Below are 17,485 nucleotides of genomic sequence, written 5' to 3' on the forward strand. Positions count from 1 at the left end.
GAGAACACATACACTTCTGATGTGAAGGCCTATACAACATGATGTTAGAATATGTTAGCACCGCTGATCAAAGTGTAATTTTTTTTCTTTGAAAATTCCTTAGTCATTTTACCCTTCTCCAGCTAAAACAACGACCTTCAGAAATGCTGCTTGGCTTCTTTGCATACTTTTATCTATATCTCTAAATTCTTACAAAGTATATTGATTAGAGAAGAATGCAAATAGGAAATTTATGGCCACATAATGAGGCCAAGGCATACCAGCAAAGACTTTAAGTATGTGAGAAAATTCTGAGAGAAATTAGAGCTGAGTAAAGAGGTGGCATGTCCCAGCATATTGGTTTTTTTCCCCAATTCTGTGTTCATTTCTTCTTGATCGTTCAAGACTCTATTTATTGTGGCATGATGTGGTATCATGATGTAGCTCTTCAGTAGACATAGAAGGACCGAGGACTAAATCTCAGCTCTGATACATTCTATCTATTTCATGTTGGGCAGATAACTTATCCTCTCTGAGCCCTTTTCTACCCAACTTTGATCTTCCAGCAAGCTCTAGCAGTCTAGTACACCAGGCTCACTGTGCCCCTCACTCCATCCCCTCCTCTGCACCCAGCTTAAGTCAACGCCCCTGTCCTGACACAATCCCTCACTACTCAGAGCCACCTCAACACCCCAAGTCTCCCGGCTCTGACCTCCTAAAAACCTTGTTGGTCCATTCATTCTGGCACTTTATCATATGCTGCCCTGCATGACTGTTTAATGGTTTCATAGATATATATGAGGGTACTTCAAAAAGTTCATGGAAAGACACATAATACCTTTTAATTCTATTCTTCCATGAACTTTTTGAAGTACCCTTATATTTAATATCTCCAACAAAACAGCAAGCTGCATGAAAACAGAGAGCTTTCTAAATTGTACTGTATTTCAAATACAGCCCTGATTATACTGAAAGTTCAATACAGCCCTGTTGAAAGTAAGCATAGTGTTACTCTAATTTTTTTTAATTGATGAAGACTCTATCACCAAGAAATCATCATTCCTCATGATGAAAAGACATTCAGAATTTAATCCCAGTCTTCTACTTATCTACATGGAACCATTTCATACTCTTCCATGCATTTCCTACAATCTTGAAAATATCAACTATTACAAAAACCTGATTTGCAAGTTTGCTCTTATATCCTGTACTTTGTGCCCCTAACCAGATATTTCTCCAAAAAGCATTCAACCCCTTCTGTGACTACATACACTGATATTTCTTACACCACAACAGAAATAACTGAAACGTCAAGTCCTGTTTGTAAAGGGGCCAGACCAATGTCCAAATGTCATGCTCAGCCTCCCCACCTTTAGCTTTAATCACTCAGCTCTAAATTTATCCTCATGAATTTAGCATAGTAGAGACAGCAAAGGATCAGAGTCAAGCAGACTGGGTTGTAATTTACACTTTCTCCTTAGACTTCTGTCCAGCCTACGGGAAGTTACATAATCTCTATGAGTCTTATTTTCCACACTAGTCCTGAGAATTACTAGCTGTATGACCTTGGGAAATTATGGAATCTCTCTGTGCATCAATTTCATCATCTGTAACACAGGAATAATAACAATCACAACCTATCCATAAGTGACAGATACTGGCACATAGTTAACTCTCAACCAATATTAGCATCTATTATTAATATTGATAATAATATTGTAAAGTACCTATCATACAGCTGGAATCCAGTAAAAGATAGCTACTATTATTTTCTAAACCAAATTATAATACTTATTAGTTATGACAAATGAAACTAATGATTATTTACATATTTATCCATTCATCTATGACAGGGATTCTCAAAGTGTGGCCCCAGCTCAGCAGCACCAGTATTTTGTTAGGAATATAAATTCTTGGAATTTGTTAGAAATCCAATTTTCAGCCCCCACCCCAGACCTAGTGAATCAGCAATCTTGGGGTAGGGCCCAGCAATTCATTTTAACAAGCCCTCCAAGTGAGTCTGATACAGCTAAAGTTTAGAAAACACTGGTATAAATCTAAGGTCCTGAAAAGAATATCTTATTTGCAGATTTTAAGAACCCAAAACACTGCATTCTGCTTTCACGTGCAGTATTTTTCATTAGCCCTTCATAAAGTCAATGCTTCAAAAATTCTCCTATCTCATTTGTGCCCACAGATGTAAAACTACTCAGTAACTGTAAAATGGTCAAGAACACAGAGCAAACAGAGCTTTTCTCCTATTTTCTAAAAGATATCACTACGTTCTCAGCTTGGGATTTACATTTCTTTCCAGCCACCAACTCAGAAAATAAAGAATAGTGTGACTGATTCAGTGGAGCCATGACCGTGTTGACTTTACTGTGTGGGCAAAGGATATCTATGCCATAAGTAAATTAGGCTTTCCAAAGACATGATGAAACAGATAAAAATTTGATAGTCAGTGGGTGTCTCCAATGCAGTAACCAAGCAGGTTACTAACAAACAGGGTGTGGTCCAACATTAGAATCCAGGGTCTCTTCCTCTCCAAATGCATATATGTATCAATAAATTAAAATTCAGAATAAAGAAAAAACATTTAGATCAAATATCCTTTTACACAATGCTAAGGAATAAATTTACAACATAGTTGATCAGTGCTAAAGAATATATTTCCACTATAAATTGCCAGTCAGATGCATCCTATGCAAGGAAAGAATATTATAAGGACTTCTCCAGACTCCAATCTTCTCCTAAAAATCATTCATCCCCTTAAATTATTCTTCTTGAACATAGCCTCTCAGTCATGGCTCAAATTCTAATCCTGGATTTAAGTAAACAATTAAAAGGAATCTTCTAACCTTTGAAAACTATTAAAGTGCTTCAGAAAATAAAGTGCTTCCTTCTTTCTTACCCCCTTCTCTCCCCACCCAGAGAAAAGCAAAAGCTAAATTTTAAGTACTTAAATCATAGGTGCTATTTCTTATATTATTGTCCTATGAATTTCTAGACAGCAAGACAGAATTGGATATGATCAGTAAAAGCAACTAGTTACTTAAGACCTTCCAGTTTATAAAGAGGTAGCACCTATTGCCTAAGTAGAATGGGCATAAACAAATGCTGTAAAAAATAAAAGAATGTAATCAATTTTATATTTTAAAACAATTCTCCAGGTAAAATTTAGCTAACTGAAGTCACAGGTATTTTGAATAACAACCAGCTTGTATCTAGTAGTACAATTTAAATTATGCTAAAGAATAATATATACTCTTTCCTGACCTCAATAATTTACCTAGAAACCATGATTTGCAAGGTATATAATCTGGTCTACTCAGTATGTGAAAAGACTTATAGAGGCAGCAGACATAAATATGTTACCTGGACTTTATTCTTAAAAGTACTCTGAAGAATGATGAATCAAAAGGAAAACATTCTTGCCAGAACAATCACTTTAAGGACTGGCTTAGTCATACAACTGAAACACCAGAACACTAAAATTTAAATACATCTGGAAAAAAATTCAGAGACATATGCTCACCAACAAATAAAAGCAATCATTTAAGAGCGCCACGATATCTAACTTTTGCCAGCCATATAAACTTTTAAAAATTGACCGTAACTTGGCCACTAGGTATATACTATTTTACAGCTGCATAAACCACAACTTCCTAAGTCACAGGGACTAATTAACAAATAGCTGAAACTATAAAATAGAGAAAAGTAAACACAATCTAACAGCCAAGTGGAACCTGCTGTGGGGTCTGGAACATATCACAGTGCTCCAAGAAATCAAGCACTGGCTCCCACACCTCATTTCAAATTCCCATTCTCATTTCATGACTTCGAATGCAGCTCTACCAGTATGTAGGTGTGGCCCAGTTTCCTGTTAAATGAGGGAATCAAACCAGATGATTTAGAAAATGTCCTCCAAGTGTGACTTCTAAGCAAAACTACTACTGGGGACCAAAAGCTGCCAGGCTTTCAGAAGTCTGATGAGTCTTCATTGACTTCTTTTCTGTGAGGAGAGTGTGGGAGAAGAGTAAAAGGGGAGTAAGAAAGGACTCAGGCCCCCAAATCAACCCTTGAACGTCTGGGGAGGGGTAGGCAGGCAGCGGGAGGGTATAGCTAACAGGATTACCTCAAGTAAGTAATTCTTCAGAGTCCCAGCAGAACTCTGAGGCTGGTAGGCAACAGGCCAATCTATGTGCTCAATGGATTCTGAACCCAGAACTCCAGCTTTTTCTAAAATGAATAAACTAAAAGAGAAAGGACTTGAGGTAAGAGAAGGGATACGGATAAGGGAGGCAGAAGGGCACCACAGGCAACTTAAGTTTTGTCTGAAGCCACCCAAGTCAATCCACTCTTTCACTGAGTGCTTAATAATATGCCAAGTACTATGTTTTATGCTTAGAAGGATTATCTCATTTAGATCCTCTCACTAACCTCGCATTACCACCATTTTACACATGAGGGCATAAGAAGAAGGGTAAGTTCACACAAATAGTAAATTTACAAATCCTGGTCAAAAGCCCCTACTTGCCTGACCACAAAGCTTACATGTCACAGACTGATACACCTTGTAGGAGACATTTTCCTGACAAAAATAAATTGCTGTAAGTTAGCACAATATACTATTTATAAAATGAAAACAAACAAACTAAAAAAAAATAGTGAAGAAAGGTCTGTTCTGGGACTAAGCTCTCAAGCACCTCACTGTCCAAAAGAGCAGAACCACCAAGAACAGTCTTACTTGGAGTCATAACAAGAGTAAAAAGACCAGGGTAAAAATAAATAAATAAATAAATAAATAATATTAAATTAAAATTATCAAATAATATAAAATAAAAATTTTTTAAAGGCAAATTTTTTGAGAATTATTTTAAGGGCTGGCCAGTTAGCTCAGCTGGTTAGAGCACAGCCCTATAACACCAAGATCATAGGTTAGGATCCCCATAACAGCCAGCTGCCCACAAAAATAGCAATTATTATTATTTTTAAAATGGGGAACATGTTGTCTCTAACCTGAGTCAGCACTCCTGGGCAGCTAATTACAGTATAGGAATGTAGAGGATTCTTAAAGCAAATGTACTTCACAAGGCCTGGTTTTCCAAAGCCTTGCAGTTTCAAATATTGACCTTGCGGAGGACTGGAAATTTTCCTCAGGCTATAAAGTCTCTGGTGTAAGATAAAGATTTGTGGCACAGCAAGGTTGCTGGCTCAAGGGCAGACTAGTTACTAATTGTTATGTAAAGATATTGAGAGATTGTTGTAACAAGGAATGTTTGCTAAGATCAAGCTTTTGTTGATAGGACCTCTTAATTGTCTAACTGGAATGTCATCTGGCTTGTTTCATTGAAAGTTACCAGCCTATATTGTTAAACTATAACCCCACCTATGTTCTCTTCCTGTAACTTCCTGGTCTGGAAAATAAATTGCAGGAAATTAACCCAATTCGGGGTTAATTTCCCAAGGAAACGATTCCTCTCGCTTGATGGTTCTGGGGAAGTTAACCACTTCGGGGCTTCTCACTGCTCAGAAGAGATGGGCTTTGAGTAACCTTTTGTGGCTCCATCAGTCACCCAGAGGAAGTGGGGTGACAAATCCGTGGGGGGCAAAGCAACATATGAAGCCACAGGCAAGGGGTTGCCAGACCTTGAGCCCTTCAGGCCATCTCAATGTGCAACTCCAGGGCCTGGGGGAACACCCTCATGCACAAAGCAGCCATTCCCACCCACCTTAAACATTCTTCCTCCTCCTTCTCCTCTTTTCTCTTCTAACTTTCCTTTTTTCCCTTCCTTTCTCCATTTAAGAGTTTAAGGACTACTTGTGCCTACAGATAAAACTGACAAAACAGAGAATACACACGGAATATTCAGATTTTATCTGAACAATTTTTTCCCATTTTTTTCTCTCCATACTCATTAATTACTCTTTCATTTTATCAACTCATTTCTCATGGTCACCCTTTCTCTTAACATTTATATAACATGATCCCATTTTATTAAAAGCTCTTCAATTAATATACTTTTTATTAACTGAAAAGCAACATGGTAGAGCAAGAAAGATATGGGAACTACTGCTCTCCTTTCCCTATTTCTCCCTGAATATATTCAATGTTTCAAGTGAAGAATGTAAGAAAAACCAATACAGAAGAAATATTTTTCTACTATTAAGATTTTTTTAATCCAAAATTAATATACTTAACTTTACACTTCCCACTAACTGAATTATGGCCAAATGACCACTTTTTGTAGCAAAAGTGTCTACATTCTTTTTAGTGAGACAAAATGAGACCAACTACCTAGTGCAATATTCCTTTCATCAAATGTTTTGGGATAATTATTTTTCTTTGCTTGAGGTTAATGCTATAACTTCTAGACATAGAAGAATGATAGATAAAAGGCTCTATTCTTACATATGTGAGGTCTGTGTTAGAAATTTCAGTGCACAACTCTTAGGATTATAAAAGTCCAGTTTGAGTTGATATTAAAACACAACAGAAAAAGAATGTAAGCAGCTGACAGGGGGAGTTAGCCAAGAATATGTTGTCTAGCTTCCTCCTTCCCTGAAGCGGCTTCCTAACTCTGCTTTTTAATTTTAAATTCTGACCTATAAAAGACTTCAAGAAACAGATGAACTAATTCAATTATAACCCCAATCTATCTATTAGCTAGCATCTATTAGCTGTTGTACCTAAAATACTTAATTTCCTAATGATTTGTCATTTTATATTTAAAAAAAAAGGTTACATATTTCAGGAAAATGAGGACTTGAACCCTTGATGTCTGACTTTAAAGAGTATGTGTGTGAAATCACTAAGTTAAGCCATCTTGGATGGTTGCTGGAAGGAGTAAATGATTTAATAGAGGCAATGTGTATTACGCATAGGGAGAATATCCTTGCCAGGCACTGTGATGGGCCCTAGGAATGAGTAAGACAGCCTCTGTCTTCAAACAGCTCAATTAGTATTTTAACATTTTTAGCAAAAACAGTCTCCTTATACTCAATCATCCAATTTATCAACCAATCATAAGATAAATGGCCTAGTCCAACATGCCTGGTACATACTAGGCCCCCAATAAATACCTGTCTAGTGCCAGTACTATGGTTCCCTTGAGGGCCGTCCTCATTTGTGCTTCTCCTTCTCTCTGGTGCCCACTGCCAGGAGCTGTGATTTCATTACCACAGTAGCTATGCTCCAGAAGGCATGGAGCAATCCTCTGTAGCCCCCCAGATGCCCACCCCCAGATAGCCACAGCTACAAAGACTGCTAGGCCAGCAGCAGCACCAGGGGTACCTCTTCATCAAAGAGCTAGCTTCCCTTAGAGCCACCTCAGAAATGGGAAAATCCTGTTGGAGGCTTCAGCTCCAAAGCTGCACACCCCAAACCTCACACTCCAGCTCATCTCTTCCCTAGACTGTGGAAAAGAGTTCCCCTCACACCAAGTGCATGGTACATGCAGAACAAGACAAAAGCATGAGATGGGGCAAGTGAATTGCAGGCATCCTTCATTAGAATTCATGATACGTTTCCTCACAAAAGCATCATAAGTTAGAGGGTCTCAACCTTTTACCTCTTGCCAGCACATCAGAGGATTCAGCTCCCAGTAGTAACAGACACTCCCTACAGAAGCGACTCTCAACTAGGGACTGGGTGATGTGCCCTCCCTGAGAGACATTATTAGAATTTGAGAGAAGGGTGTCTGGAGAGGTGAGAGAGTGGGGAATGACACGTCTCTCAGGTAATTGATATGCCCCTGAAATAAAAATCACTTGTATAGAAGGTGATTAGATGCTATTATATTATTGGTACCACTCCTATGCTACATGATAGTTTAAATAAGATCTAGCTTAAAAATAATGTTTCTGTGTGAGAAAACTCTTTCCACATAGAAACATTACCTATTTCAAACTTTAGGGCTCTCCATAAAAAGGAAAAAAAGGTGAACAATAATCCTAAGTTTTCTTTACTTGAGATTTCTAGAAGGGCTTCAGTGGGGTCCAATAACTCCATGAAATTTAATGCAAATTTTGTATGTGTGTTCTAGAGAGCTTATATCATATTCTCGAAGTGACCCATAACTCACAATAAATATTAATTTAAGAACTGCAACTATTACCTGCTTCACAGACAGAAATGTCAACATAAGCACCAATCCCTGGGTTATCCTACGTACAAGAAATAAAATTAGTCTAGACATCTGTCTCTACAGTTCATCTTGATTCTCATCTAACCCTCCTGCCTACCACATAAATCCGATGCCAGAACTTGGTTTGAACCTTAAAAGAAAAAAAAATCTTATTGCAATGCAGCTTTTCCATGCCCTAACATATAAATATTTACAGATTTCTTAAACTGCTGAGATTTTTTACAGTACAATAATAAAAGGTTTTACTAATGTCACAGAATGCACTGTAATCATTGGATACTTATCTTCCCACCACCATCATTACTCACAGGCCACACACCAAATAATTATAGATGCCTAAAATGCATGTGAAATGCTCTAGAATTTAAACTTGCAAGTTGATATTCAAAAGCTGTGCTTCAGAATATACAATCAATTACTGCACAATAAATAAAGTATGCAAAACAATTTGAAGATGTGAAAGAAATAAAAACTGACCTTCATGAGATGCTGATTTATCCATTTTGTAAATGTTTTCTTTTGAACTTTGTCTCGTTCATCTGGAAGAAAAAAAAAACATAAAATAAGGTTGGTAAAACCTATGGCTAAGAGACTTTAACTGTGATCATGCATATAAGTAAAAAATAAGATATTCAAAAGATACTGTTTAGTGCATTCTAATTTTCTTTTCTAAATTTTGGCAACTTTAGGCTATCTGTAAGAAAGTGTTGATGGGCTGTTTGTCAGACTGGTCTCTTCCCAGTGTTGTATCTGCCAACAGTACTCCATTAAACAAATGCTCTCCGCCACGTGCCCCATAACCCACCATCACCACTACCACCACCACAAAGCTGTCTAACCTAGACTTCACTTGCTTCAGATGGATCCTTGCACTGAACTTCTCAAAGCACTTTACATCATATTATATCCCATCTGTTCTTCACAACCACAGATGGAGCATAGGTAGTATCATTCCCATTTTACAGAAGAAGAAACCAAGACTTAGATTAAAAGACAGGACCTAAATTCAGATCTTTTGGCTTGAAATGAACTCTGGCTTAATTATTCACCATGCTGTTTCTGTCCTAGATATCTTGAGTTGAAACTGTCTGGTAACAAAGAAATGCCCCAACTAGATCTTAACTACAGAGAGTGATTCTACCCTGTTTATTACAGACATGGTACAGAGAAGGGTATAAGAAGCTTTCTTATGGTTTTAGAAGAAAGAGCAATTGGAATGCTCTGGTTCATCAAATTATTATTTCAGTGGAGAATCATACTCTTCCAACATCCGGAGCTAACATTCAAAATGATGCTGCCTTCTTCCCCGCTTCTAGGCAGCAATTTCCTACTTTCTTGTTTTCTTCCTCCCTCCTTTCTGTATCTGGGGATACCTCCTTCTCTTTCCCCTCCCACCACAACGCAAATGTTCTCCATCCTTTCCCTGGGGATAAGACATATCTGGCTCTATTTCTTCATTTCTTTTTCTCCTCATTCTTCATCCCTGACCCCCTTAAACTACTGTAATGGAACTAAAGTTTGTTTGAAAATGTTTGTCCTATTTATTAACAGTATATTTTCTACAATAATTTAAATATAAACAAAAACATAAAAAAAATCAACTGGGAAAATATCTGCAATATGAGACAAGGGTTACTAATACTAATACCAAAAAAACCCCAGAAATAAGATAGAAAAAGATGAATACCTTAATATATAAGTGGGCAAGAGCGCATAGGTAATCCATTCTAAAAAATTTGATGTCCACAGGTACTCAACCTTACTAGCAAATAATAAAAATATAAAATAACACAGATAAAAGTTTTTTAAGCTATCAAGTTACCAAGATTTTTTTTTAAAAAAAAAATTCATGTGGAAAAGGACACAGGGAACAGATACTCATACATTGCCAGTGGAAATGTACTTTGATTTAAATCTTCTACAACTGCACTGTTCAATACTGTAGCCAGTAGTCACATACGGCTATTTAGGTTTAAATTAAAATTAACAATTCAGTTCCTTGGTTGCACCAGTCACAATTTAAGTACTCAACAGTTCCATGCGGCTAATGGCTAACATATTGGAAAAGCACAGACATAGAACATTCCCTTTATCACAGAAATTTCTACCAGACAGCACTGCTCTAGAACAAAGGTCTATTGGACAGCACTGCTCTAGAACAATTTGCCAATATATATCAAAAGCCTTAAAAATATATATGCCCTTTCCCAGCAAGTCTACTTCTAGAATTTATTCTAAAGTTATAATTATGGTGTGTACAAAATATATCTATGAGACTATAAATCAGAGTGTTTACAATAGCAAAATTAAAGTTTTGGAAAAAATATAAATGTTCAATGATAAGTACATGGGTAAAGAAATTTTAGTAAAGCAATCTAATGGTTTGTTCAGATTCAATTCTTTGCAAAGCTACTCAATGACAGCATGTTACTTAGAGTTCTCCTACACTTAAATGCCAGCATGAAGGGGGAAAGGTGGACCACATAAACTAGTTGGTATTTCATAAGCATTTCTTCTCCAAAGTACCTCCTTGTAACCCCTTCCATTTCCTATTACTGTCAGGGAAAAACAAAAGAGTACCTAAATATAGCCTATCATAAGGGTCAGCCTGTAACAAACACCTTTTCAGTGCCCCAAACTTCTGGTCTACTTCTTGGCTTAACACTGGGTATTAAAAATTGGAGAAGAGGCTGCAGAAAGCAGAACCAGAAGGTAGAGTCTTGCTAATTCTGAATATAAATGCTCAGAATTTACACTAAAATTGTCATATTTGCCTGATTCCAAATGTAAAATTCCCAGACATTTTGCTTATAAGTATTATGTTTAGAACAATGACAATAACTGTTAACAAACAATATCATTCACAAAATATTTATTAATTCCTCTGCTGGCCCCTTAGAAGCATCATCTTTGTTTACTCCATACTAGATGCCACAATGCTTTCATGCACTCAGCAAACAGATGGCCATGTTGTAAATTAATTATATTTCAGAAAGGAAAATCCAACTCAAGAAAACAATGTAGAATTACTTCTATACTTATGTACAATAGTATATACAACTATATTGCTATTCCTAAAGAGTTCAGAATGAACCTAAATTTCTAATTAGTACATATGGTAAAAACAAAAAAAGAGAAAAAATCTACCAGTTCTCCTTACAGATAAAATGCAGATTTTATACTTCCCTTATTTTCTCAGCCATTCATTACAGCATCTATCAGATCCCTTGTTGAACTCAGTGCCATGGTGGTGCTGGGACCACCAAGATGGAAAGAAAGAGCATTAGCCTTGGCCTCTGGAGCTCATCACCTAGAGAGGACACCTGACAGGAAGGTAATGTGCTAATAAGCACACCAACTGAGAAAAGGATGTGCCCCTCACCATGTAAGCAAGTCCAAAACACAGAAAGGCAGTCAGGTGGGGCTTGAAGGAGAGGAGGAAGTAGGGTAGCCAGCCACATGCAGATTTCTCCACCAAAAGGAAACCCTGATTTAATAATGTAACACTGAAAGAGCCATGGTTAGAACCCAAGTATTGTGATTCCCTCCAGAGTTGCTTCCACTACCCTCAAGACACTGTCATCTTTCAAATGGAAGCGCCAAACACATCTCAGTCACAGACAGGGACCTAGGGAACCTGCCTTGCTAGTGGTGCGAACTTTGGACGAGGGCTTACAAACAACAGAAGCTCTGCGCCAAAGTCTATCACTCATACCACATTTTCAGCAGTATTTTTCTAAGCCTCCAGCAAGAAGAAAACATAGTAAACAAAAAAGTTACTTCCTAGGTAATATCCATATTATTCCCATCCAATTAATAACCTAGGACCCTGATGTTAAATCTTCAAGAGAAAAAAATATATTAAAATGTATCATTAATTAAATTTTTATAATTCAAGAATAGAGAGCTTCCATATCAAGTTGCAAAACAAGATTAAGGCACTCCTGTAACTATATTAATTTGTCTAATCATCACAAAATAATATGAACTCACCTATTTATTCCATTTCATTAAATTTAATGTATTATGTATTTTACATAAACTCTTCTCTTCTTGGGTCAAGAGTTAATGAAGTAGATTTCTTATTTTCTGAGTTAATAAAACTGGTCCAATATCTTCAGGAACATGAAGAAGTAGAACACAGGTTCTAAAGACGGAATGGCTAATTTCTTACCCAAGTGGTATATCAAGAAAGCTGATTTAGTAAAATAGCCTACCACCAAGTATAGAGGAGAGATTCACTTAACGTAACTTTTAAAAGGTTCTTTTGATCACCGAGATTTTGTTGTGATTGTTGTTGCTAGAGGCCCAAAAGCACTGCTGAAAATGTGAGATGGTGCTAAATAGTTGGCAGGTAAAACTGAGGTAATATCTGAGAATTGTAACCCACAACTAAAGTACATGAATAAGGTACGAAGACTAAAGCTAACTAAATAACACACATGATTCAAAAGTTCTGATACTATTTTCTAACAATAACAACCTAAATCTTTTCTTTAAACCATGATAAACCTAGATGACTCCCATTCAAGTACCAAAGAAAGCTCTTTAACACTGGAACATTCCCACAATGTTATGGTAATGTGAAAAGAGTTAATGTGAATTTTAAGGGCCTCAAGTTTCTTAAGAGGCAACTTACAGTGCTGGCTGGTTAGCTCAACTGGTTAGAGCACAGCCTTATACCCACAAGTCATAGGTTTGGATCCCCATACTGGATGGCCACCAGAGAGAGAGAGAGAGAGAGAGAGAGAGAGAAAGAGAGAGAAAGAGAGAGAAAGAGAGAGAGAGAGAGAGAGAGAGAGAGGCTGAGCGACTTACAATCAGGGAAATAATTTAAGTCTGGGAAGACTTTGTGATTTTGCCACTTTCCATACACATCATTTCAAAAGGGAGTATTCCAGATTACACCATCCAATTTTCCAATTACAAGTCTCATAATGGTTCTTTATTTCATTTCAGTCAGGGATGTCTAACACTGAGATTTATATTTAGGGCAATGTTGCTATGACAACAAAAAGGGAAAAGCATTCTTGTGATTTTAACCAATTCTATTGGTTTTACGGACTATCCAGTTATTATTCTGAATGCAGTTTTATAACACTCCTATTTGAAAATTATTTCATTCACAGAGTAAGTTTTATTTTAAATGAAAATAAATATTTATGTTCACTTTGTAAAATAAAATGTAGCTGAATGTAATGACACTGACTGCAAAGAATAATAGAATTTTGGAGGAAAAAACAAATAAATGTGCAAAAAGAGCATTGATTATTACAACCTACACTGACGGTTTTTCAGTAAAATCTAGTCAAAGCTAAATGCACTTAGTATCACACATTATATAGATGCATTATATAGATGCATATTCTATGCACAACAATAGGGGGTAAGCCTCCAGTGAGCCTCAGAAATTGTTGTGATGTCTATCCAGAATTCTGAAAGGTGCCACACAGCCTGCTAAACTCCTGCCATGCAAACCAAAAGCAGGTAATGCAACTTCCCTTTCCCAGTTCTGAAAACATAAAAGTGATATTACTACAGGTGATACTACTAACCCATACAGCACATCAGTCCCACCAGCTTTGCATTCCAGTCTTGATCGTTTTTCATGAGCTGCCCCATCATTCTGAGAGAAATCCGTGCAACAGTTTCCTAAACTCTCTCCGTACAAACTCTGATGTGTCAGAGTCCTGTTAACTTTCTATGCAGAAAGGAAAACACTGACTAAACACTCCTACTTGCAAGCAGAAAACGAGTCAACACCTCCTTTTAAACAAACATTAGCAAAGCCAGACTCCTCTACTATTCTGTAGGAGGTATATACAATGATTACTAAAAAGAAACCAAATTGCCTTTTTCTCCTTTTAATCTTAAAGCTGTTCATAAGAAGTCCCTTAAAAGAGAATTTTGATTCCCCCCCGCTTTTTTTTGCAATGAGGCAAACCAATAGGACATGAGATTTCACAGCTGAACTAACTCATCACATTCTCTCTCTCTGCTAACACCTCAGGCAGAATTCCCCTGCAATAAAAAACAACATCTAGCCCAACTTGTTTGAATTATCCCTGATACATGTGCTAGCTCACCTTTACAGACTAGACACATATCCTTCAGGGAGCACACCACTATCAAGTATTTCTTTATGTATAAAGAAGACACATATCCTTCAGGGAGCACACCACTATCAAGTATTTCTTTATGTATAAAGAAGACACATATCCTTCAGGGAGAACACCACTATCAAGTACTTCTTCATAGATAAATTTTCATGTGGATCTCACAACAATTCTCTGAGTTAGGTGGTACTGTCCTTGTTTTAAAGCTGTGAAAACCTGTACCAGCCAGCCACAAAATAAGTGAAAAAATAAATTAAATAAATAAAGCTGTGGAAACCAAGATTTGGAGAGATTAGGTTTCCACAGCCTAAGTGAGATCTAAGTCTGATTCTAAAACCCGTTTCTTTTCTATGTCATTAAACAGCAGAACCCCTAATCTAATAATGCAGGAAAAATGAAAGCCTCCAATTTACAAGAATTTCACTTCCGAGCATGATTAAATGAAGAAACATCAAGACATGAGAACCCTTGTTTTAAATAAGCAATGGACCAACCATATCCAGCATTCCTACATTTATCTGAAACATTAGGCAAATAGACCGACCTGAGTAGGAGCTGTACAAACAGTAACTCCAAAACAACAACAGAAAAAATGATCACTACTGATTCTCAGCAAAAGGGAGCCAGCAAATCCAGTCATGTCAAGGGAAAAGACACCACAATACTACTAGATTAATAGGTGCCAAGATGCTTTGAAACCTCCTTTTATGATTTCTAACTCTATTTTATATCTACTACAAATGAATAAATTTTATCAGCTACCGCTGAGAAGTTCAAAGTCTCTGCTTAGTAAATATCCCTTCACTTCCTTTCTCTCATTTTCCAATTATCTTTATTTGTTCTAGAGCCCCTGCCTCCACTACAGAAAAGCCTGAGCCTGCCTATTTCACTGAAAACAGAATTATAATAATAACAAATACTCAGAGAGCACTTGATATTTGCCAGGTATTGGTCTCAGTTACATACACATAGAAAACACAAACTGCATATTATACTGAGATGAAGAAACTGAGACACCTAGAGATTAAACAACTTGCCCAGGATCACAAAGCTACTAAGGGCAGAGAATGTAGTTTGCATGTAGTTTGCAAAACCATACTCAATATTATAATTCTGTACTTGGAAACCAAATTCTAACTTTTAAAAAATGAGTGAAACAACAAAAAAGAAAAAAGTAAATCAGCAGTGGCAGATATGCACAGCAGATGGAATTTACCTTCTCTAGATTAGTGATTCGACAGAGTGGAGGGAGGGGAATCACAATGTTTCACTAAGAGGTTACATCAAAATTTGGGGCAGGGATGAGATTTCTGTGTTTATCAATAAGGATCAGGAGTCAATTTTAAAAGATTAAGAAACTTTGCAAAAGACTATACCTCAAAAAAAAAAAAAAGAAGAAGAAGGAAAATCTGAAGTGTTGGAGTTATGTGGAAAAATATGGTGGAAGGGGAAAGAAAAAATCTGGTCAGTTTCCCCACCACTGCCTAGAAATAGCGCCGTAGTACAACCCAGTAAAAATATTGCAAGTGAACAGCTGTAAGATTTTTGGCATTACAGAATAAAGAAAAGTGACTGGAAAAAATACTTGGAATCAGTGAAAAGAGCAGTTCGTTCCTGAAACTGATGGACAATGCATAGTTGGTGAACGCGGAGCTGGGTAAGAATGGATCAGAGTTGGCTGCATGTCACCACCCCACCCGGGCACAGTCCCACCTCAAAGCCCTGTGAGCTGGCAGCACTGCCTTTTCCTAGCAACACCTCCCTGGCACACAGACGCCTCAGCCAACATTACTTGTGATTGGAAGTTGTAGCGGCCAGGTAGATGAAATAGGTAGGAGGAAAGGAGTTCTCTCTATCATTTTCATTGAGAAATCTTAACAAATATCCCCATAGAAAGAGTATTATGGTTTATTTCTGTTAGCACAGAGCTACAATTGATGTTCATGTTCCATTTAATCCAACCTTCCTCCATTGGTCTGTGTGACTCAACTCTGTGGGACTACAGATTTATAAGAAGCCACTTAACATCTTTGAGCCTTAGCAACAACCCACTCCCCACCTAATCACCCCTCACCCCACTTTTGTTAAAAGGAAGGTTTTTAGGAAAATCACACCAAAGTTATATCATTAAATTATTCATCATAAAAAAAGTTGTCAAAATATTTTAGGACTCCATGGGTGAAAATCTACCAATATTATTACTTCCTAGTCATTTCTTAGCTTAGTCACTACTGCAAAGCCCCATATACATCAAGCCTATAGCTGATTGATAATAAGTATTGTCTGTTGATACCAGCAGATTCTCATGCTGTTTCAAGGTGCAAAAAAATGTTAAGACTTTGAGAAAGGTTTTCTTCTTGCACATTTCAAGAAAAGTGTGGAACAAACAATGCATGTCAAACATACAACAATAAAATCTTCAGATATACACTATCTGGCAGTACATGAAGAAATTATACAAAATTAGAAATGAGAAAAATTTTAAAACAAATGAAACTATTAGAAGAAAATATAGAAAACTACGTTTTTAAAATAGTTGGGTAGGAAGAATGTTTCAAAACAAATTACAAAACCCAAAAGAAACTTAACATATAAAGGCTAACAAATTGGACAAACCACTGATGTAAGAGCAGACATTACAAAGTTAATAACAACTGACTGAAAGAAAATATCTGCTACATATATAATACACACAACAATATCCAAAACAGATTAGTAAGTTCTACTAATCAGGAAGAAAAAAGGACAGCTCCCCCTAAATTACAAACAATGTGAGCATACAACTCAGAAGGAATGCAAATGTCCAATAAAGATTTGGGAAAATACTCAACCACCCTTCTAATCAGGAAATGCAAATGAAGAAAATGATTTCAAATTGACATAAATTCATAAGAATAACACCTAATGCAGAGAAATGGGTAGTCCCAAACTACTGTAATATGGGTGTATAAAATGGTGGTCTTTTGGGAGGTCAATTAAGCAGTATCCATCATAAATTAAAATGCCTATACTTTCTGAACCAATAATTGCACCGGTAGGAAATATTAACAAAATATTTGTATATAAATGATTAGCATACAAGGATGTTTACTGTAGCAAAATATTTGACAGAATTTAAATGTCAGTCAATATGAAATTAGATGAGTAATAGTTTACCCATCCTATAGAACTTTAATAAAGGCAAATCTGCACATAGTGACATGAAGATTTCCAAGATATAGAGTTAAGTGAAAAAATGAAGAA

General features: G+C 36.7%; 1 protein-coding gene across 6 annotated transcripts in view; it reads right to left on the minus strand.

Moving 5' to 3' along the window:
* DST (dystonin) overlaps positions 1 to 17,485 on the minus strand; it is a 424,928-nt gene that overhangs the window by 241,906 nt on the left and 165,537 nt on the right. For all 6 annotated transcript variants that reach the window (XM_063097801.1, XM_063097800.1, XM_063097799.1 and 3 more), the window contains one exon: positions 8,604 to 8,665. In XM_063097801.1, the coding sequence (XP_062953871.1) occupies positions 8,604 to 8,665 (62 nt within the window). The remainder of the gene's footprint in view (positions 1 to 8,603; positions 8,666 to 17,485) is intronic.

This window comes from Cynocephalus volans, chromosome 5 (genome assembly GCF_027409185.1).
Source record: "Cynocephalus volans isolate mCynVol1 chromosome 5, mCynVol1.pri, whole genome shotgun sequence".
In the NCBI taxonomy this organism is placed as follows: Eukaryota; Metazoa; Chordata; class Mammalia; order Dermoptera; family Cynocephalidae; genus Cynocephalus; species Cynocephalus volans.